Genomic DNA, 24,121 nt, shown 5'->3' with positions numbered 1-24,121 from the left:
GCAGAGTTTCACTCATACTTATTTACTTAACCCTTTACTTTCCTGAAAGAAAATAGAGTTTCACTTATAAGACACCTTAAAAATCTGATGTTTTGCCTATTCTTTAAGGCAAAGTCTGATCATCTCTGCTGGGGTTGGAGATGGTACTGTCTTAGGAAAAGCCTCAGTCTGTGTGGCTTTGAGGTAGCCTGAGCGGGATCAGAGTGTATAGCTGAGCATGGGTTTGTAACTAAGACAGAGTGGCAGGAACAGAACAGGCTAAAGCTTTCAGCCTGACCCACAGACACCACTGGTCAAAAGTAATGCACTAAATAGGGAATAGAGTGCCATTTGGGAGACACGCCGATGTCTGCAGCAGCAAGACGGCAGACTTAGCCTGAACAGCTGTTGTGCTGCTGATGTTAGCCTGACTGTGACTGGGTTTTTGTCAGGGCGACCCTGGCTGGGTGGTGGTAGTGGAGCCCGCTGGCTGAACCTGCTCAGGGGGCTTGTTGGGCTGGGAGGTGGGTCTTAGAGACTGGGTCGTAGCCTGGTTCCCTGGCTGTCGTCTCTGGTTCTGGGTGGTGGGTCTCTGGGTTTGCTTCTTCTGCAGCAGATCTTTCTCCCACTGGTGTGTAGATCGACTGTGGCTGGCCCCGGACCCTGTGCTGCTGGGGCATCGGGAGGATGACGAAGAGGAGGGTACGGAGGCCCGAGATGCCCGCCGCCGGAGGTTCTGGGAGATGGAGCGATGCAGGTTGGTCATGGATGAGGAGCTTGCTGACATGGTGACCACCCAGGGGTGGTGGAGGGCCTGGATGGCGGTGAGTCGAGATGAAGGGTCCACCCCTAGGAGGCGCTCAATGAAGTCCTTAGCCAGGTTGGAAACAGAGGGCCAGGGCTATGATGGGAAGAGGAGAGGAGAGAGGTAATCATTCACACTATGTATACAGTAATACGACTTACAGTACAGACTTAGACCTGTTATAAAGACTAGAAATGAAAGGTCAACTTTCATAATAACAGCTATCTGTCCTAATGCCCTTAGTAGGACTTACCTCAACTAATTTACTTTAGACTCCACTGCTCACATACATTGATGTAGTTCTGTCCTTGAGCTGTTCATGTCTTTTACTGTTCTGTATTATGTCATGTTTTATGTTTCATGTGGAGCCCAGGAAGAGTAGCTGCTGCTTTCGCAACAGCTAATGGGGATCCTAATAAAATACTAATACCAGATGGTCTATATTGCAGATTATACTGCATTTCTAAAATAGCAGAGTCCATTCTCACTATTCCCTAGATACCCTTCAAGTGTAACAGCCATTTGATTCGGTGAATCTAGTTTCTAAATACTTGATTGGACGATGACAGGACGTATTCAAAGTCCCGTTCAATCAAAATTGACACCAACTTCCAGGTATACATCCCAAACTGCACCTTATTCCCTTTATAGTGTACTACATATGGGACACACAGACCAAGATTTGATTAAATAGGTCTCTATGAGTGTGTTCCCTGAACTCTGCTGCCCAACAGTCAGGATGAGAAATACAAAAGCACAGCTAAATGTCACTGGGTAAATGGACCGGTCTTGGCTGAATTACTTTGTAACAATGAATATGACAAAACTGGATTTAGGTCTATGTGGGAATGGGTCCTAGGATAATTATTTTATTTACACTAGCTTCACAAAACAACCCTGCTTCACACCACATCTATGGGGTCTTTCAGTTCATTGTTAATTCAAATGTCAAATTATCCCCCTTTGTAATGAATAAAATGACACTCACAAGTAGACCGTCATCAACGTGCAGTGTCTTTTCAATAAAGAATATATAATCCGTTTAATAAATCAGAATCCTTTTGGCATTCTGTCATAGAGACAATGATCCTCATAATCAAGTTGTTCTTAACAGTAACCCAAATTGTGCTAAAAAAGCCTGAAGTGCACTGTGACTTAGTGACCTTTGTGTCACCTCTCCACATTCACAGGTGCAGCAGGCAATAATGCAATTGTTTTGGTATTAGTGTAACGGCTGTTGGAAGGAGTGGAGGACCACGGTGCAGCGTGGTACGTGTTCATCTTTATTATTTGAACTGAACACTGATTAACAAAAAAACAACGAAGAGCACGAAAGAAACCGTTCTGTCTGGTGCAGACACACAAAACAGAAAATAACTACCCACACCACACAGGTGGGAAAAGGTTACCTAAGTATGGTTCTCAATTAGAGACAATGATTGAGAACCACACCCAGCCAAACACACAGAACGAGAAAACATAGAACCCACAACATAAAATGCACCCCCCACCTCACACCAAAATAGAGACATAAAAGGATCTCTAAGGTCAGGGCGTGACAATTAGAAAGTATAGCATGCTTAGCATCGGCGTTGACAACAGTGACAGGTGAAATCAATATTAATAATACATATAGTACCAGTCAAAAAATAGGACACACCTACTCATTCAAGGGTTCTTCTTTATTTTTACTATTTTCTACATTATAGAATAATAGTGAAGACATCAAAACAATGAAATAACACATATTGAATCATGTAGTAAGCAAACAAGTGCTAAACAAATCAAAATATATTTTACATGTGAGATTCCTCAAAGTAGCCACCCTTTGCCTTGATGACAGCTTTGCACACTCTTGGCATTCTCTCAACCAGCTTCATGAGGTAGTCACCTGGAATGCATTTCAATTAACAGGTGTGTCTTGTTAAAAGTACATTTGTGGAATTTCTTTCCTTAAGTGTGCCTTGAGTTCTAAAATAATCACAAACAGTGTCAACAGCAAAGCACCCATACACCATCACAGCTCCTCCTCCATGCTTCACAGTGGGAATCACACATGCAGAGATCATCTGTTCACCTACTCCGCGTCTCACAAAGACAAGACGGTTGGAACCAAAAATCTCAAATAGGGACTCATCAGACCAAGGGACAGATTTCCACCAGTCTAATGTCCATTGCTCGTTTTCTTGGCCCAAGTAAGTCTCTTCTTCTTATTGGTGTCCTTTAGTAGTGGCTCCTTTGCAGCAATTCGACCATGAAGGACTGATTCACGCAGTCTCCTCTGAACAGTTGATGTTGAGATGTGTCTTTTACTTGAACTCTGTGAAACATTTATTTGTGCTGCAATGTCTGAGGCTGGTAACTTTAATGAACTTATCCTCTGCAGTAAAGGTAACTCTGGGTCTTCCTTTCCTGTGGCTTTTGCGATTGATGTTTTTTTGCGATTGCACTTAAAGAAATGCTCAAATTTCTATTGACTGACCTTCATGTGTTAAAGTAATGATGGAATGTCGTTTCTCTTTGCTGATTTGAACTGTTCTTGCCATAATATGTACTTGGTATTTTACCAAATAGGGGTATCTTCTGTATACCAGCCCTACCTTGTCACAACACAACTGATTGGCTCAAAAGCATTAAACTTCTTAGGGATAGGCGACCCATCAACGGGACAGTTGGAAATCATGCAGCGCCTTGTGTCACGTTCGCAGATTTTAGAGAAACAACAAATGTCCGGTACATATAAGTGTGTTATATCGGCTGAAAGCTTAAAGTTTTGTTAATATAACTGCACTGTCCAATTGAAAACACTTTTTTCACCACAATAGGGTTGGTAAATTCACCTCTGAAGGTGAAATCTGTATTTACATTCTGAAATCTTGCTCTGATTTATCATCAAAATGGTCCCAGAGATAACATGAAGTGTAGTTTTGTTAGATAAAATTCTTTATCATATCAGAAAAAAGTCCATATAGCATGCATGATCGATTTTGTATTTCCACTCGTTCAATTTGCAAAGAAAGGAATCTGTGAAAATCTAACCCTAAACGTTGTTTCAACCAGTCAAATCACGTTCGTAATTTATTCCCCAGAGATACTAGAAAGTAACCAGACTTCACTATATCATTAGGGGTGTAGTACATCCTATAGGACATCAAATTTGGTCAGAGAGCGAGACCTTCATGGCACGCCGATGACGTGGGCAGTCTTCACTTGATTGACTATAATTTTGTCAAAAAAGCACCAATCGGGGTCAAACAAAGCTAGCTAGATAGCCAATGAACCGGGCTTTACGGGAGTATTCGGAAACCCCGTATTTGTTGCAAAATGTAGCTGTGCGACTGCAAGACTTTTCCTTTTGGTCAAAAATGATTAGAATATGGAGAGTTGTGAACTTATGAAAACTGGGTGTTTTGCAAATGTTGCACTTATAATATGGCTACGAATACTGGAAAAGCTAAATAAAAGTCCATGTATTCTGATTTGACGATATTCTTGCAGAAAATTGTAATAGGGTGGCAGGTAGTCTAGTGGTTAGAGCGTTGGACAAGTAACCGAAAGGTTGCTAGATCAAATCCCTGAGCTGACAAGGTAAAACATTTGTCGTTCTGCCCCTGAACAAGGCAGTTAACACACTGTTCCTAGGCCATCATTGTAAATAAGAATTTGTTCTTAACTGACTTCCCTGGTTAAATAAATAAAAAATGTCTTCTTCACGATTTGCCCAAATGTACCTGGGTGACTTCACACTAAATGTCATGTAGTTTGCTCATACTTAAAGTTATCCGTTGGCACACACACGGCTGCCATCTTGTTTACACCATCAGAATTACAACCAGAGTGATGGCTAGATGTGGGACCTTTCTGTTGCATTTCAAAGATGGTGGTAAAAAAATTGTTTAAATGGTTGTTTTTTGTCTTTGTATTTTCTTCTACCAGATCTATTGTGATATATTCTCCTACATTTCCACAAACTTCAAAGTGTTTCCTTTCAAATGGTACCAAGAATATGCATATACCTGCTTCAGGGCCTGAGCTACAGGCAGTTAGATTTGAGTGTGTCATTTTTGGTGAAAATTGAAAAAAAAAGGGGCTATCCCTAATTAACCAGCATGGCTACCACAGCATTCTGCAGCGATACGCCATCCCATCTGGTTTGCGCTTAGTGGGACAATAATTTGTTTTTCAACAGGACAATAATCCGACACACCTCCAGGCTGTGTAAGAGCTATTTGACCAAGAAGGAGAGTGATGGAGTGCTGCATCAGATGACCTGGCCTCCACAATCACCCGAACCTCAACCGAATTGAGATAGTTTGGGATGAGTTGGGCCGCAGAGTGAAGAAAAAGCAGCCAACAAGGGCTCAGCATGTGTGAACTTCCTCAAGACTGTTGGAAAAGCATTCCAGGTGAAGTTGGTTGATATAATGTCAGGAGTGTGCAAAGATGTCATCAAGGCAAAGGGTGGCTACTTTGAAGAATCTCAAATATAAAATATATTTTGATTTGTTCAACACTTTTTTGGTTACTACATGATTCCATATGTGTTATTTCATAGTTTTGATGCCTTCACTATTATTCTAGAAAATAGTAAAAATAAAGAACAACCCTTGAATGAGTAGGTGTGTCGAAACGTTTGACTGGTACTGTATATTGATTATAATACTTTAATACCATAATAGCTCAAGAACAAAATCTACCAAATCTAACAGTCGCCTAAACAACCAAGACTCAAACTCATCAATGTCATTCAACAAAGAAAATCATAAACCCCAAAATAATGACTGATTTCCTTCACACTAAGCTCTCTCTATAAATACTTTTGAGACTTTGATTATTTGTAATAGTGTAATCATTTGTTACCTCAAGCTAAGTGCCATTTACTTGTATTATTACTGTCAATGCACAATGCAATGCATGATAAGCTTTTCTCACTTTACTGCTAAGTAGAGCATGATACCTTCTATTAAAATATATCAAACATCTCACTTTAAAATGTTCTTCTGTACAATCAGGGCCACAACAACAACCCAACGAAAACAGTGGACGAATGGATGTTTCTCTCTTATTCTTAATTCAACCTCGCAAAAGCAGATAAACCTCGCTCTTTGGGGAAGGTCTCGCTCCTCTCTATTTTAATCCAGAAATGCATTTCTCCTTTTGTGTCTCTCACCCAGTAATGACAATTAATCAACCATGAAATTGACAATTGCAAAACTGTTGCCAGGGAGATGAATTTAAAGAGAAGCAGGCCTCACTCATAGACACGGTGTACTACACTAGAGAGAGCTGAGAGAGATGAAGAGAAAGAGGGAGAAGTCAACTGTCTGTCTGTAACTGACCAGAAAGTACTGCACACAAAGCACCATAAACATGCTCCTCACAGACTCCCTTCATTGTGTTATTTCACACCTGAGAGAAGCAGTTTTTGATTGAGCTCCCACACCACATGCCGGTGTTTGTCTGTCTTTCAGAATCATAATTTTCTGACTGATGATTGTTTACAGTGCCTTCAGAAAGCATTCATACCCCTTAACTTATTATACATTTTGCTGTGTTACAGCCTGAATTTAAAATGGATTAAATATATTCACTCATCTACACACCATAATGACAAAATGAAAACAGGTTTTTATACATTTTTGCACATTTATTGAAAATGAAACACAGAAATATCTAATTTACATAAGTATTCACACCCCTGAGTCAATACTTTGTAGAAGCACCTTTGGAAACGATAAGAGCTGTGAGTGTTTCTGGTTATGTCTCTAAGAGCTTTCCACAACTGGATAGTGCAACATTTAGCCATTTATTATTTTCAAAATACTTCAAGCTCTGTCATATTGGTTGTTGATAATTGCTAGACAGCCATTTTCAGGTAGATTTAAGTCAAAACTTTAACTCGGCCACTCATTCACTGTCTTCTTGGTAAGCAACTCCAGTGTAGATTTGGCCTTGTGTTTTAAGTTATTGTCCTGCTGAAATGCGAAATAATCTCGCAGTGTCTGGTGGAAAGCAGACTGAACCAGGTTTTCCTCTAAGATTTTGCCTGTGCTTAACTCCATTCTGTTTGTTTTTTTATACTGAAAAGCTCCCCAGTCCTTAGCGACTACAAGCATACAGTGGCTTGCGTAAGTATTCATCCACCTTCGCTTTTTTCCTATTTTGTTGCCTTACAACCTGGAATTATTCAAATAGTTTTTTGGGGGTTTGTATCATTTTATTTACACAACATGCCTACCACTTTGAAGGTGCTAAATAATTAGTTTGTGAAACAAAAAATAAACAAGCCAAAAAAACAGAACTTGAGCGTGCAGAACTATTCACCCACCCAAAGTCAATACTTTGTAGAGCCACCTTTTGCAGCAATTACGGCTGCAAGTCTCTATAAGCTTGACACATCTAGCCACTGGGATGTTTGCCCATTATGCAAGGCAAAACTGCTCCAGCTCCTTCAAGTTGGATAGGTTCCGCTGCTGTACAGCAATCTTTAAGTCTGGGCTTTGACTAGGCCATTCTAAGACATGAATATGTTCTCCTTTCCCCTTAAACCCCTCAAGTGTTGCCTAAGCAGTATGCTTAGGGTCATTGTCCTGCTGGAAGGTGAACATCCGTCCCAGTCTCAACTCTCTGGAAGACTGAAACAGGTTTCCCTGAAGAATTTCCCTATATTTAGTTCCATCATTCCTTCAATTCTGACCAGTTTCCCAGTCCCTGCCAATGAAAACATTCCCACAGCATGATGCTGCCACCACCATGCTTCAGTATGGGGATGGTGTTCTCGGGGTGATGACAGGTTTTGGACTTGTGCCAGACATAGCGTTTTCCTTGGCCAAAAAGCTCAATTTTAGTCTCATCTGACCAGATTACATTCTTCCATATGTTTGGGGAGTCTTACACATGCCTTTCGGCGAACACCAAATGTGTTTGTTAATTTTTTTCTTTAAGCAATGGCTTTTTTCTGGCCACTCTTCCATAAAGCCCAGATCTGTGGAGTGTACGGCTTAAAGTGGACAGATACTCCAATCTCCGCTGTGGAGCTTTGCAGCACCTTCAGGGTTATCTTTGGTCTCTTTGTTGCCTCTCTGATTAATGCCCTCCTTGCTTGGTCCGTAAGTTTTGGTGGGCAGCCCTGTCTTGGCAGGTTTGTTCTGGTGCCATATTCTTTCCATTTTTAAATAATGGATTTAATGGTGCTCCGTGGGATGTTCAAAGCTTCTGGTATTTTTTTATAACCAAACCCTGATCTGTAATTCTCCACAACTTTATCCCTAACCTGTTTGGAGAGCTACTTGGTCTTCATGGTGTCGCTTGCTTGGTGGTGCGCCTTGCTTAGTGGTGTTGCAGACTATGGGGCCTTTCAGAACAGGTGTATATATACTGAGATCATGTGACAGACCATGTGACACTTAGATTGCACACATTTAGACTTTTTAAAACTAATTATGTGACTTCTGAAGGTAATTGGTTTCCCAGATCTTATTTAGGGGGTGAATACATATGCAAGCACCACTTTTATTTTTTAATTTTTTATTGTTTATAATTTTTTTGAAACATGTTATTTTTTTCCATTTCATTTCACCAATTTGGACTAATTTTGTGTATGTCCATTACATGAAATCCAAATAAAAATCCATTTAAATTACAGGTTGTTATGCAGCAAAATAGGAAAAACGCCAAGGGGATGAATACTTTTGCAAGGCACTGTACCTGTACAGGAGTGCCAAGTCTAGGACCAAAAGGCTCCTCAACAGCTTCTACCCCCAAGCCATAAGACTGCTGAACAATTCGCCACCGGGCAATTTACATTGATCCCCCTCCCTTTTGTACACTGCTGCTACTCGCTGTTTGTTTGTTACCTATATATAGTCACTTCGCCCCCACCTACATGTACAGATGACCTCAACTACCCTCGTACACTGACTCGGTACCGGTGCCCCCTATATATAGCCTCGTTATTGTTATTCTTATTGTGCTACTTTTTATCTTAGTCTACTTGGTAAATATGTTCTTCTTCTTGAACTGCACTGTTGGTTAAGGGCTTGTAAGTAAGCATTTCACAGTAAAGTCTACACTTGTTATATTCGGCGCATATAAATAAAGTTAGGTTTGATAACATGATGCAGCCACCATGATGCTTGAAAATATGGAGATTGGTACTCAGAAATGTTGTATTGTTTTTTCCCCAAACATAACACTTTGTATTCAGGACAAAGAGTTAATTGCCTTGCCACATTTTTTGCAGTATTACTTTAGTGCCTTGTTGCAAAAAGGATGGATGTTTTGGAATATTTTATATTCTGTACAAGCTTCCTTCTTTTCACTCTGTCAATTAGGTTAGTATTGTGGAATAACTACAATGTTGTTGATCCATCACAGCCATTAAACTATGATACTGTTTTAAAGTCACCATTAGCCTCATCGTGAAATTACTGAGTGGTTTCCTTCCTCTCCGGCAACTGACGCCTGCATCTTTGTAGTGACTGGGTGCATTGATACACCATCCAAAGCGTATTTAATAATTTTGCCATTATTATTCAATATCTGCTTCTTTTTTTAACCATCTACCAATAGTTGACATTCTTTGCAAGACATTGGAAAAGCCTCCCTGGTCTTTGTTGTTTAATGTGCGTTATAAATTCCCTGCTCTACTGAGGGACCTTACATATAATTGTGTTCTTATTTTTCTTTTTTAATTCACCTTTATTTAACCAGGTAGGCCAGTTGAGAACAGGTTCTCATTTACGACTGCGACCTGGCCAAGATAAAGCAAAGCAGTGCGACAAAAAGAACGACAGAGTTACACATGGGATAAACAAACGTACAGTCAATAACACAATAGAAAAATCTGTATACAGTTCGTGTAAATGAAGTAAGGGGGTAAGGCAATAAATAGACCATAGTGGCGAAGTAATTACAATTGAGCAATTTACACTGGAGTGATTTGTGCAGATGAGGATGTGCAAGTATTAATACTGGTGTGCAAAAGAGCAGAAAAACAAAAACAAATATGGGGATGAGGTAGATAGTTGGTTGGATGGATGGGCTATTTACAGATGGGCTGTGTACAGCTGAAGCGATCGGTAAGCTGCTCTGACAGCTGACACTTAAAGTTAGTGAGGAAGATAGAAGTCTCCAGCTTCAGTGATATTTGCAATTTGTTCCAGTCATTGGCTGCAAAGAACTGAAAGGAAAGGCAGCCAAAGTAGGCGTTGGCTTTGGGGATGACCAGTGAAATATACCTGCTGGAGCGCGTGCTACGGGTGGGTACTGCTATGGTGACCAGTGAGCTGAGATAAGGCGGAGCTATACCTAGCAAAGACTTATACAGTGCCTTGCGAAAGTATTTGGCCCCCTTGAACTTTGCGACCTTTTGCCACATTTCAGGCTTCAAACATAAAGATATAAAACTGTATTTTTTTGTGAAGAATCAACAACAAGTGGGACACAATCATGAAGTGGAACGACATTTATTGGATATTTCAAACTTTTTTAACAAATCAAAAACTGAAAAATTGGGCGTGCATAATTATTCAGCCCCTTTACTTTCAGTGCAGCAAACTCTCTCCAGAAGTTCAGTGAGGATCTCTGAATGATCCAATGTTGACCTAAATGACTAATTATGATAAATACAATCCACCTGTGTGTAATCAAGTCTCCGTATAAATGCACCTGCACTGTGATAGTCTCAGAGGTCCGTTAAAAGCGCAGAGAGCATCATAAAGAACAAGGAACACACCAGGCAGGTCCGAAATACTGTTGTGAAGAAGTTTAAAGCCGGATTTGGATACAATTTTTTTTCCCAAGCTTTAAACATCCCAAGGAGCACTGTGCAAGCAATAATATTGAAATGGAAGGAGTATCAGACCACTGCAAATCTACCAAGACCTGGCCGTCCCTCTAAACTTTCAGCTCATACAAGGAGAAGACTGATCAGAGATGCAGCCAAGAGGCCCATGATCACTCTGGATGAACTGCAGAGATCTACAGCTGAGGTGGGAGACTCTGTCCATTGCACAAATCTGGCCTTTATGGAAGAGTGGCAAGTGGCAAGAAGAAAGCCATTTCTTAAAGATATCCATAAAAAGTGTCGTTTAAAGTTTGCCACAAGCTACCTGGGAGACACACCAAACATGTGGAAGAAGGTGCTCTGGTCAGATGAAACCAAAATTGAAATTTTTGGCAACAATGCAAAACGATATGTTTGGCGTAAAAGCAACACAGCTCATCACCCTGAATACACCATACCCACTGTCAAACATGGTGGTGGCAGCATCATGGTTTGGGCCTGCTTTTCTTCAGCAGGGACAGGGAAGATGGTTAAAATTGATGGGAAGATGGATGGAGCCAAATACAGGACCATTCTGGAAGAAAACCTGATGGAGTCTGCAAAAGACCTGAGACTGGGACGGAGATTTGTCTTCCAACAAGACAATGATTCAAAACATAAAGCAAAATCTACAATACAATGACTCAAAAATAAACATATCCAGGTGTTAGAATGGCCAAGTCAAAGTCCAGACCTGAATCCAATCGAGAATCTGTGGAAAGAACTGAAAACTGCTGTTCACAAATGCTCTCCATCCAACCTCACTGAGCTCGAGCTGTTATGCAAGGAGGAATGGGAAAAAATGTCAGTCTCTCGATGTGCAAAACTGATAGACATACCCCAAGCAACCTACAGCTGTAATTGCAGCAAAAGGTGGCGCTATAAAGTATTAACTTAAGGGGGCTGAATAATTTTGCACGCCCAATTTTTCAGTTTTTGATTTGTTAAAAAAGTTTGAAATATCCAATAAATGTCGTTCCACTTCATGATTGTGTCCCATTTGTTGTTGATTCTTCACAAAAAAATACAGTTTTATATCTTTATGTTTGAAGCCTGAAATGTGGCAAAAGGTCGCAAAGTTCAAGGGGGCCGAATACTTTCGCAAGGCACTGTAGATGACCTGGAGCCAGTTGGTTTGGCAACGAATACGTAGTGAGGACCAGCCAACGAGAGCATACAGGTCGCAGTGGTGGGTAGTATATGGGGCTTTGGTGACAAAACGGGTGGCACTGTGATAGATTGCATCCAATTTTCTGAGTAGAGTGTTGAAGGAAAATTTGTAAATGACATCGCCGAATTCAAGGATCGGTAGGTTTGTCAGTTTTACAAGGGTAGGTTTGGCGGCATGAGTAAAGGAGGCGTTGTTGCGAAATAGGAAGTTGATTCTAGATTTAACTTTGGATTGGAGATGCTTAATGTGGGTCTGGAAGGTGAGTTTACAGTCTAGCCAGACACCTAGGTATTTATAGTTATCCACATATTCTAAGTCAGAAGTCCAGAGTAGTGATGCTAGTTGGGCTGGCGGGGGCGGGCAGCAATCGGTTGAAGAGCATGAATTTTGTTTTACTAGCATTTAAGAGCAGTTGGAGGCCACGGAAAGAGTGTTGTATGGTGTTGAAGCTTGTTGGAGGTTTGTTAACAGTGTCCAAAGAAGGGCCAGAAGTATACAGAATGGTGTTGTCGGCGTAGAGGTGGATCAACTAATCACCCGCAGCAAGAGTGACATCATTGATATATACAGAGAAAAGAGTCTGCCCGAGAATTTAACCCTGTGCCACCCCCATAGAGACTGCCAGAAGTCCGGACAACAGGCCCTCTGATTTGACACACTGAACTCTATCTGAGAAGTAGTTAGTGAACCAGGCGATGCAGTCATTAGAGAAACCAAGGCGGTTGAGTCTGTCGATCATAATGTGGTGATTGACAGAGTCAAAAGCCTTGGCCAGGTCGATGAAGACGGCTGCACAGTACTGTCTTTTATCGATGGCGGTTATGATATCGTTTAGGACCTTGAGTGTGGCTGAGGTGCACCCGTGACCAGCTCGGAAACCAAATTGCATAGCAGAGAAGGTACGGTGGTATTCGAAATGGTCGGTGATCTGTTTGTTCACTTGGCATTCGAAGACTTTAGAAAGGCAGGGCAGGATGGATATAGGTCTATAACAGTTTGGGTCTAGAGTGTCTCCCCCTTTGAAGAGGGGGATTACTGCGACTGCTTTCCAATCTTTAGGAATCTCAGACGATACGGAAGAGGTTGAACAGACTAGTAATAGGGGTTGCAACAATGGCGGCGGATAATTTTAGGTAGAGAGGGTCCAGATTGTCTACCCCAGCTGAACAAATTGTTATTTACAATGACGGCCTGCCCCGGCCAAACCCTAACCCGACGACGCTGGGCCAATTGTGCACTGCCCTATTGGACTCCCAATCACGGATGTCCTTATGAACTGTCCTCCCCCCAGCAGCCTCCACTACAATAATATGAACGATCTTCATACTTTCCCCAAGTATTCTTATCTATCAATACACTGAAGAAGAGGAAAGAGTTGTGGCAACTCTGTCTGTGGTAGTGCACCAACGACCTGAAATACAAGTATATTTTCTTGTTTTATTTTGTAAATTTTTCACATAGAAAAGACAGTGGATTTATTAGGTTTGGTGGAAAGGGACAAGAGCCTGAACCATATATCATTGCTGAGGAGAAAGTCAGATTAGGAGAGAAAGGGAAAGGTATTGGGCAGAGGAAGAAGGAGAATAACACTACGTCCCAAATGGCACCCTATTCCCTTGCCTACATCGTTCACTACTAATAGGGCCATGGTCAGAAGTAGTGCACTATATAGGGAATAGAGTGCCATTTGGGGATGTAACCTGAGAAGAGAAAACACTTCAGGGCCTGTTTTATTGAGCAACATGCCGTTAGCTGTTAGAGAGACAGGAAGATGTGAGGAGTCAGTGAGTCGCTTCGCTCCGGCTCTGTTAGCGCCAGGATCCATCCTCACCTGACAAACATATAATTACAACAAATAAAGAAAACGCTAGAGGCTAGGATTACAGCCCTAATGTGATTGTGTGGATAATGCACTCTGAATAATGTAAAACTGCACGCAAGCCTCTCAGACAGTCACTGCTAAAGATTTATTAGCTGCTGTTATGGGAAGTGGAACCCAAGCAGGGATTTTCCATAGCAACAAAGACAACCTTATATAACATTAGTACATACAGTATATACCACTATAATAGCACAGCTATTAAGGCCAATGGAAGAATGTAGCCAGGTGTTTTAAATCAAACAAATAACTGGCCTGCATGTATATTGTAATACCAAACATAAATGACCATTCAAAGTCTAAATATCAAATCCAGGTGGTAAACAAATTTAAATGTCATGACTCAAGTGGAATATAAAGAGGAGATTGTTTTTCTGTATGGACTGCTGAGTTCATTCACAGTCCCCTCACTAGGTGGCAGACTGGGCTAACTATTAGAATCATGCATAGCTCTTGCTGCTAAATCTACCATGCAGGTCAATATTGTGTGGCTTTTGTAATTTGTTGTTCAAATGCAGAAAAATCACCATGCTAAGGCAAGTTCACAATGAACTCATGCTTGCAGTGAACAGGTTGAGCGATAAGGCTCAAATAGCCCAGAGGCAACTTCCTTCCCACCATCTATCCCCTATCCCTCCTCCTTCACCTCTCCAGTTCAGAGTTTCTACCATGCAGCCTGAGGCCAGGGTTGTGACACCTGTGATGCTGTACTGCAGTGGGGGAAGGAGAAGTGGTGTGTGTGTGTGTGTGTGTGTGTGTGCATGCGTGGCGTCATGCCCATAGGGGGCACGTGCCCCTCAGATTTGTCCCGTTAAAACATTTTTTGTTACATTTTTGTTGTTGTTGTTTCTCTGTAATACTACTAGCCACCTAGCACTTTCATAAAGCTGTCTTCAGCCCAGATAGGTTCACAATCTCCTAACCTCATAACTAGCCACCAAGAAGCCATTTTAGCCTATCAATCAAGCTAGAGTAGCTAGCTTGTCTAACTATGTTAGCTGGCATGCCTGCTGGCAAGGTTGGTAGACTTTAAAAAAGCAAGCAATTACTAAATGTACTGAATAACACTCACATTCCTTTCAATCCTTTACCCAGATTTAGCAGAGATGCAGAGAAGCATATTTAGTTTGGTTAAAACGGGATACAGACAGCTCCTATAGAATATTAGCTCAAAAGTATTCACGAGTCACTGCAACTAAATATGAAAAGGTACCGGCACCCAAAATGAGTACCGGCACATACAGTTCATTAAGAAATGATTCAGACCCCTTGACTTTTTCCACATTTTGTTACGTTACAGCCTTATTCTAAAACGGATTAAATAAAAATAAAAATATCATCAGTCTACACACAATACCCCATAACGACAAAGCGAAAACAGGTTTCTAGAATTTTTAGCAAATGCATAAAAAAATAAAAACACCTTATTTACATAAGTATTAAGACCCTTTGATATGAGACTCAAAATGTAGCTCAGGTGCATCCTGTTGCCATTGATCATCCTTGAGATGTTTCTTCAACTGTATTGAAGTCCACCTGTGGTAAATTCAATTGATTGGACATGATTTGGAAAGGTACACACTTGTCTATATAAGGTCCCACAGTTGACAGAGCATGTCAGAGCAAAAACCAAGCCATGAGGTCAAAGGAATTGTCCGTAGAGCTCCAAGACAGGATTGTGTCAAGGCACATATCTGGGGAAGGGTACCAAAACAATTCTGCAGCATTGAAGGTCCCCAAGAACACAGTGGCCTCCATCATTCTTAAAAGGAAGAAGTTTGGATGACACCTGGGCTATCATTCCTCCTCCACTTCCTCCCCCACTCTTTCGCTCTCCTCTCCGTCGCTCTCCTTCTCTCTCTCCGTCTTTCTCTCCCTCTGTCTCTCTCCCATTCTCTTTCTCGCTCTGTCTCCATTTCTCTCTCTTTCACTGTCTCCCTCTATCTTCCTATCTCTCTCCATCTCTGGCTGGCTCCTCACAATTTACTGTACTATAGGGGTCCTTTAACGCTTTGAGTGGAGTATGTAAGCCAAAGCTTTATGGACTAACTGTATGCGCCAAATATTCGCCAATGGCCAAATGCTTTTTGGGAACTTGGCCAGAAAAAGTTAATGGCGATCCACTGTGGCAAAAAGGACAAGGTCGAAGTAGAATTCAATGAGAGAAAAGGAGAGTTTAAAATAAAGAGAAAGGAGGGCCATAAAAGTAATGTTTGGGTGTGATTTTGTGAAGTGGTAAAAGTGTGCAGTGTGATTATTGTGAAGCGCTACACACATTCGAGAGTTACAAGATGGGGGACTTCAAGGGAACTATAGCCTACTGTTTAGATTGATAAAAGCCTAACTGAAATCTCGACACTGCGTGTAGGTCTATAACCTCTCACATAACCAATATAATACAAACTCCTGCAGAATTAAGCATATCTTGCAGTAAAATGATACACCAAATGTACATTTTGACTTGGGAACAGGAGTGGAGAAATATGATTTTTTTCTTTCAGCCTCTTGAGAAAATGAATGAGTAGTTAGGGACTGTCTGTAAAGGCGCTATCTCTATCAGATTGATAAAAGCTGATAGTATTTCAACCATATAAGATATGTATTTTTTTTAACCTTTATTTAACTAGGCAAGTTAGTTAAGAGCACATTCTTATTTACAATGATGGCCTACTCAGGGTAAACCCTCCCCCTTAACCCGGACGATGCTGGGCCAATTGTGCCCTTGATCGAACCCTGGTCTGTAGTGACGACTTAGCTGACTGTGCCACTCAGGATCCCATAATATGCATCCAAGCAGTACTGAAATCTTATCAGAAACATGTTGGGTATTTTCCACTGCTTTTAATTTCCTTAAAACCGGCCAAACTGATATCATTTGAACATTTTGCACGAAAAATCTTTCACTTTTTTAAAAGTTATTGCATTTTCTCCCCGGTCCCTAAATGTCTGTTGAGCGAGAGAAGCAGAGATGAAAGAGAACTTTACTGATGCCAACTATATTGAACAAAAATATAAATGCAATATGCAACAATTTCAAAGATTCTACTTAGTTACAGTTCATATAAAGAAATCAGTCAATTGAAATGACTTCATTAGGCCCATTCATCTATGGATTTCACATGACTGGGAATACAGATATGTATCTGTTGGTCACAGATACCTTAAAAAAGTAGGGGTGTGGATCAGAAAACCAGTGAGTCACTGGTGTGACCACCATTTGCCTCATGCAGCGCGACACATCTCTTTTGCATAGAGTTGATCAGGCTGTTGATTGTGGCCTGTGGAATATTGTCCGACTTCAAACACAATTTCATTTTATCTATGGCAATTTGGAGGCACAGATATACCCGTGATGAAATCTCGAGGACCACTGTCATGCCATTCATCCGCCGCCATCACCTCATGTTTCAGCATGATAATGACCCCATGTCGCAAGGATCTGTAAACAATTCCTGAAAGCTTGCATACTTACCAGACATGTCACCAATTGAGCATGTTTGGTGTGCTCTGTATCGACATGTACGACAGTGTTTACCAATTCCCGCCAATATCCAGCAACTTCGTACAGCCATTGAAGTACAAAGTTGCTGGATATTGGCGGGAACTAGTAAACATTGTCGTACATGTCGATATAAAGCAGATTGTGTTTTGTGACAAAACTGCACATTTTGGAGTGGCCTTTTATTGTGCCAAACACAAGGTGCACCTGTGTAACAGCACATTTTCTATTGGCCTATTTGCGAGTTACGGTCAGGTGGGGGCCTCAAATTTTCACATTATCACAGATGGGTTATTAGCAATTGCAGGCGTGTGGTTGAACAAACAGCTGACCTGCGCATCACTAGTATGCACGTCTGTTTGTGTGTGTGTGTGTGTGTGTGTGTTCATGGATGTACAGTGGCTTGCGAAAGTATTCACCCCCTTGGCATTTTTCCTATTTTGTTGCCTTACAACCTGGAATTAAAATTGATTTTTGGGGATTTGTATAATTTGATTTACACAACATGCCTACCACTTTGAAGATGTTAAATATTTTTGTTGGTGAAACAAGCAAGAAATAAGACAAAACAACAGAAAACTTGAGCGTGCATAACTATTCTCCCAGCCCAAAGTCAATACTTTGTAGAACCACCTTTTGCAGCAATTACAGCTGCAAGTCTCTTGGGGAATGTCACTATAAGATTGGCACATCTAATCACTGGGAGTTTTGCCCATTATTCAAGGCAAAACTGCTCCACCACCTTTAAGTTGGATGGGTCCGCTGGTGCACAGCATTCTTTAAGTCATACCACATATTCTCAATTGGACTGAGGTCTGGGCATTGACTAGGCCATTCCAAGACATGTACATGTTTCCCCTTAAACCACTCGAGTGTTGCTTTAGCAGTATGCTTAGGGTCATTGTCCTGCTGGAAGGTAAACATCCGTCCGAGTCTCAAATCTCTGGAAGACTGAAATAGGTTTCCCTCAAGATTTTCCCTGTATTTAGCTCCATCCATCATTCCTTCAATTCTGACCAGTTTTCCAGTCCCTGCCGATGAAAAACATCTCCACAACATGATGCTGCCACTGCCATGCTTCACTGTGGGGATGATGTTCTCGGGGTGATGAAAGGTGTTGGGTTTGTGCCAGACATAGTATTTTTCTTGATGGCCAAAAAAACGTCATTTTAGTCTCATCTGACCAGAGTACCTTCTTCCATATGTTTGGGGAGTCTCCCACATGCTTTTCGGCAAACACCAAACAGGTTTGCTTATTTTTTTCTTTAAACAATGGCTTTTTCTGGCCACTCTTCCGTAAAGCCCAGCTCTGTGGAGTGTACGGCTTAAAGTGGTCCTATGGACAGATACTCCAATCTCCACTGTGGAGCTTTGCAGCTCCTTCAGGGTTAACCTTGGTCTCTTTACCCTCCTTGCCTGGTCCATGAGTTTGTGGGCAGCCCTCTCTTGGCAGGTTTGTTGTGGTGCCATATTCTTTCCATTTTTTAATAATGGATTTAATGGTGCTCCATGGGATGTTTAATGTTTCTGATATTTTTTTATAAACCAACCCCGATCTGTACTTCTCCACAACTTTGTCCCTGACCTGTTTGGAGAGCTCCTTGGTTTTCATGGTGCCGCTCGCTTGGTGGTGCCCCTTGCTTAGTGGCGTTGCAGACTCTGGGGCCTTTCAGAACAGGTGTATATATACTGAGATCAGATCATGTGACAGATCATGTGACACTTAAATAAAGTCCACCTGTGTGCAATCTAACTAATTATGTGGCTTCTGAAGGTCATTGGTTGCACCAGATCTTATTTAGGGGCTTCATAGCAAAGGGGGTGGATACATATGCACGCACCCCTTTTTTGTTTAAAATGTTGTATTTGTTTTGGAAACAAGTCATTTTTTTCATTTCATTTCACCAATTTGGACTATTTTGTGTGTTCATATTACATGAAATTCAAATACAAATCTATTTAAATTGCAGGTTGTAATGCAACAAAATAGGAAAAACGCCAAGGGGGATGAATACTTTTGCAAGGCACTGTAAGTGTGTGTGGGTGGTATGAGAGACAGACAGTCTGGTTGCACACACCTGTGAACATGTGATGTATAAGGATGGGCTTTTGTAACCTGAGTTTCTGGAACTCTAATTTGGTGTTTTATTAGAAAGTGGTGGAAAACTCTGTCAGGCCCCGCTCTAGAATCTCCCATAATTGTTCAATTGGGTTGTGATCTGGTGACTGAGTCAGCTATGGCATATGGCACCATCGCATGAGCCTGAAGCCACAGACTCTTGCCAAACTCATGTTTCTAAAAATGAATTCAAAGGCACTGTAGATGTAGCTTAATAAGGCCTTTTTTTGTTTCATTTGTATTCTAATTAAGTCACAGCCTAAATGTGCAATTTATAGACTATAATGATTTAATAAAACTAAATGTTGTTTAAAATGCTGAGTGTTTAATGTCCCTGCCAGCCATGACATAATTGAAATAATATAGCCTAAATAATTCATTTTCATCCTTCTTAGGCTACCTGTCTGTCTCCTGACCTATTTAGAGTGTTTATATGTTGTTTAATACAACACATAGCCTATTTAAAATGATGAGCACTTCTTAAAATGTCCTGTTGTTTATTAAAATACTTTTCATTCAAATCATATGGTTTGGTTTCAATGCTTCATATCCAAATGGTAGGTCCAGGTAGTCATAAAAATCAATGGCTGTTGGATAAATTGTGATTTTAATGAATGGAGTGAATTTGGAGAGACAGTTTTTTTCCTTTTCAGCAAGGAGCGTTTTTTAGCGGAACGGTTGGAAAGGACGTGGAGCGCAGGAGCAGTGCGCAAGCACCACTCCATGAGAGATGAGCGGCATTTCCGACCGCTCAACTCCGCTCACATACTCTGTGCCCTGTGGATGGATGGGGGCACTGTCATCCTATGGGGGCATAGCGATGGGAGCCAAAATAATGGCCAAAATAACGGCCTGCCCAGCATTGTTATACATGACCCTAAGCATGATGGGATGTTAATTACTTAATTAACTCAGGAACCACACTTCTGTGGAAGCACCTGCTTTCAAAAAACTTTCTTTCCCTCAATTTAATCAAGTGTTTCCTTTACTTTGGCAGTTACGTGTACATTCAACACCTCGTCGCACACGCTTACTTCTTACATTTATGCACACATCAAATCAGGTTACAGACCACGTAGCTAGGCCTAAGACCCCTAGACATAAATAGTGCAGCAAAATCAGTAGACTAGTTATTCATTTCGTAACTGTTGCAGACAAGGTTATTATACAGCCAAAACACAAATATATTTTCTCAGTTTTACATAAGAAATATTTCTATAAAGCCATAAATATGTGAAATATGTTTTTTTTGTAAATCCCACCCAGGGTTTCAGCCATATCCATTATTCCTTTGGTGGTCTGTCTGGTCAGTGTAGCCGCAGTAAACATTGGAATAATAGAGCAGACTGAAATGTCAAGTCGCTGCATACAACAGAATGGGGCCATGCTTTAAAGCCCACTGAATAATCCCAGGCTGGGGTGTAATCAGCGTGAAAGAACGGACCCAAACCTCCCCACAAACACACCGCCACAGAGACTGAGCTTGTGTGTGTGTGTGTGTGTGTGTGTGTGTGTGTGAGAGAGAGAGAGAGAGAGAGAGAGAGAGAGAGAGCGCTCAAACAGAACTGTTAAAATATCCAGTTCAGTTACAGCACGGAGCAGAAAGGAGCAGAGAGGACATGAACGACAAGGCCCTATTTACCCTCTAAGCGTTTTCAAAGAGCCGAATCAAATGGAGACGCCACAAAAAACATACGTGTCCATTCAGTGTTACGATGCTGATCTGCTGAAGGGGATCAATGGAGAAAAACTTCACATGATGGTTCTGAGATGTTCAGTGAGACATTCAGTTCAGTGATTCAGACAATTAGAAATTATCTGGTGAAATAATGATGAGGATATGATTGTGTAACTGTATGGTTATGTTTCCTTGTTGAGAGAAATTGTGTGACAGTGTGTGTGTGTGTGTGTGTCTTCTGCATGAGTGAAAGACCGTGTTTGAAAGTGTGTGATGCGTGGCAGGCAGTGGATGTAGAAGGACTTCACTCAGATCATTGGCCTGCTGTGCACGATGGGACGACACAGCCAAACAACCAAAAAGACATTCAAAGTATAAAAAAAACATTTAAAGAAGGAAATCTAGGATTTGGATCTCACGGATGGTCAGTCCTTGCACCGAAAACTCTATGAATTGAGAGTGGTTACATTGCTCCAGCCCTATCCCTCTGCTGTTTACCAAAAAAGCAGTGGGGCGACAGCTTTGTTGTTGTTTGAATCCCAGATTGCCCCTTTAAGAAACGCATGATGGAACTCAACAACAACTCACCTCTCCGTGGAAGCTGTACCTTCCCCTGAGGATGGCTCTGTAGAGTCTGGGCCGGCTGTCGTCCTCGAAGGGCATGGAGCCACTGAGTAGGATGTAGGCTATGACCCCTAGGGCCCACATGTCCACCTGGCAGGAGTAGGGCATCCTCAAGACCACCTCTGGGGCCATGTACTCTGGCGTCCCACAAGTGGTCGTCATGGACCAGTCTCTTCTACCGCCACCTCCTCCATCTCTTCCACTTCCTTTTCCATCCCTTCTATCACAGCTTTCCTTACCATCCCTATTTGCTACCTTACCACCTGGAACTCCACCCAGACTTCCACCCCTTCCAACTCCACCATCTCCAACTCCACAGCCCCCATCTCCACGTCCACTGCCCACTCCATCCCCACCTCCATCCTTACCCCCTCCAGGGTCCCTGTTCCCAAAGCTGGCCAGTCCAAAGTCAGTCACCAGCAGGCGTGAGTCGGCTCCAGGGTGGTAGTACAACAGATTCTCAGGTTTCAGGTCCCTGTGTGTGATGCCCAGAGAATGAAGATACCCCACCCCGGCTAAAGTCATCTGCAGGGCTCTGGTGGCATCACACTCGGTGAAATGGCCCTTAGCGATGACACGGTCGAACAGCTCCCCGCCCGTGGCCAGTTCCAGAACCATGTAGACCCTCTGGGGCGACTGGAACACCTCCACCAGCTGTACCACATTGAGGTGGCTGACCCTGCGTAGCACCCCCAGCTCCGAGTCACACACCTCTCGCCCTTCCCTGGCCTCCACCTGCAACAAGTGTTGAATTACATTTTTATTTTACTTTAAAAAACGACACACAATCCTGAATAGTTTGACAACTGATATTACTGCCCTTTTAATTTGTTGGTGTAATTGCCCTTACTAATGTTGCACACTTCCTTCTCCTTCTGTTTCTCCCCTCATGAACATTCACTGTCCCCCTACCTCTTCCCTAGGTCTACTGGAAGAAATACGTTTACAGACCTCCATCATCTTGATGGCGAAGGGTTGGCGGGTGGCTCTGTGCTCAACGCGTACCACCCGGCTGAAGCTCCCCCTACCGATCAGGGCCTTGATATCATACCTGGAGAGAGAGGGCAGGAGGGAGAAGAGAAAGGGGTGAGTGGGAAGTAGAATAGAGTTCTGTTCTACTGTATTCAACTCTAGTGAGGTGAGATCTTCTATGGCAGATAAATATGAAATATCATAGAATATGGAGTCATCATCATCACCATCAACAACATTAGCAAATTAATTAGTCTAAGTACCTACAATGAATCGGCACTGATTTATATTGCTACTACTGATCTTCAAACGTTAACGATTTTTATACAGTTACCTTGCTGTGACTCTGGGGTCAAACTTCGCCTTGTACTTGGCCACTTTGTTGTGCCTCTGCCCATCCTGGCCCGTCGGCAGTAGAACGCATGACGGCGCCTGTGTACCCGTAACTCCACTGCTCTGAACAACACTCCAAAAGTCTTTCTGCGTCCCTTTACACTTCTGCAGCTCATCGTCTAACTCTTTTCTTTTGTGACTGTAGCCCACTACCGACTTCACGAAGCTCACGTAACCGTTTTTAACCGAGCTTTCTGGCAGCACCTTGGTGCTTCCGCAGCCCATTACTAAAGCGCAACTAACAAAGGCATGAAGAGAAAAGGGACAGTTGCTGCTTGCGTAATTGCGTGCGCTAAGAAAAACGTAGACAATCTTAACAGACTCGATCAGCAGCAACGCCAGCTTGAACCTATACTACAATACACATACACGGCTAAATTGGTGAAGAGACGTCTGGAGGAGTGAGTGAGCAGGTGCAGGCAACGCTTAGAATGTGTGAATGGATGGGATTCACGGAAAAGGATTTTCTCGACATTCTGTCACGCAGGTGCACAAGGTGCGGATGCTCTTCCACATCAGTCAGTTGCCAAAGATAACACGTCAGTATGAGTTGTTTTGAAGCTTTTGACATTCTTTCACAGAGCTTGTTAAAGTATAATCATCTCCGAACTGGGCTATCCTCTAGAACTAGGCTATTTCTGGTAGTATTGCCACCCACCCTGGCCCGTGATGCTGGTTGATGACAGAGTAACCTACCATAGGCCTATTATAGCTTTCATCTTCTATAATTGTCATTGTGTGGTGTCTGTCTGCAGTAGCGGTAAGTGGGCAATATGACTGGGGAAGCAAAGCCAGAAAAAAAATGCCATATTACAACCTATGTGTAATTGCGTTGTTTTCTCTACAACCTGTTAGTTCATATGCCTTGTGACACTGATATATACCTAAGGCTGAGACAATAAGAAGGCACAGTGGCAGAATAAATTCAACCACACCCTTGTTTCATCACAAAACCGGAGAGCAACCTCTGTCCGTGAAGTCCACAAAGCATATTGCATGTAACAAACAGTTACATGGCTTACAGTATGGTCTAGCAAGTTAATGTTTCTGACATTTTCGGCCTGCTGAACAACCACTGATTTAGAACCACAGAGAGCAACTGCAATTTAGTCCAATCAACATAAGCTAAATATGATGTGGCTGTCTATGGTTCTGATTTGTGTGCGTGTGTGTGCG

The 24,121-nt window shown here is 42.0% G+C and overlaps 1 protein-coding gene across 1 annotated transcript; it reads right to left on the bottom strand.

Annotated features, from left to right (window-relative positions):
• Positions 1 to 427: 427 nt before the first annotated feature.
• Positions 428 to 23,170, bottom strand: LOC135521648 (serine/threonine-protein kinase H1-like). Its single transcript, XM_064947334.1, has 5 exons — positions 22,887 to 23,170; positions 22,532 to 22,631; positions 21,949 to 22,315; positions 21,545 to 21,750; positions 428 to 880 (listed from the first exon to the last, which is right to left on the bottom strand). The coding sequence occupies exons 1-5, from the start codon at positions 23,168 to 23,170 to the stop codon at positions 428 to 430; spliced, it is 1,410 nt and encodes a 469-aa protein (XP_064803406.1).
• Positions 23,171 to 24,121: the final 951 nt, after the last annotated feature.

The sequence above is a fragment of the Oncorhynchus masou genome, chromosome 30, assembly GCF_036934945.1.
Source record: "Oncorhynchus masou masou isolate Uvic2021 chromosome 30, UVic_Omas_1.1, whole genome shotgun sequence".
NCBI classification, from domain to species: Eukaryota; Metazoa; Chordata; class Actinopteri; order Salmoniformes; family Salmonidae; genus Oncorhynchus; species Oncorhynchus masou.
Note: the sequence above shows the minus strand (reverse complement) of the source record. Positions and strands in the feature narration are given on the sequence as shown.

What these genes read in the sequence shown, in the direction of transcription:
- LOC135521648 (XM_064947334.1), bottom strand. Translation starts at nt 23,170, where the DNA reads ATGGGCTGCGGAAGCACCAAGGTGCTGCCAGAAAGCTCGGTTAAAAAC. An exon ending in TCGCCATCAAGATGATGGAG is followed by an intron (nt 22,316 to 22,531) that starts GTCTGTAAACGT and finishes CACTTGTTGCAG; the next exon opens with GTGGAGGCCAGGGAAGGGCG. An exon ending in GAACAGGGACCCTGGAGGGG is followed by an intron (nt 21,751 to 21,948) that starts GTAAGGATGGAG and finishes GCGGTAGAAGAG; the next exon opens with ACTGGTCCATGACGACCACT.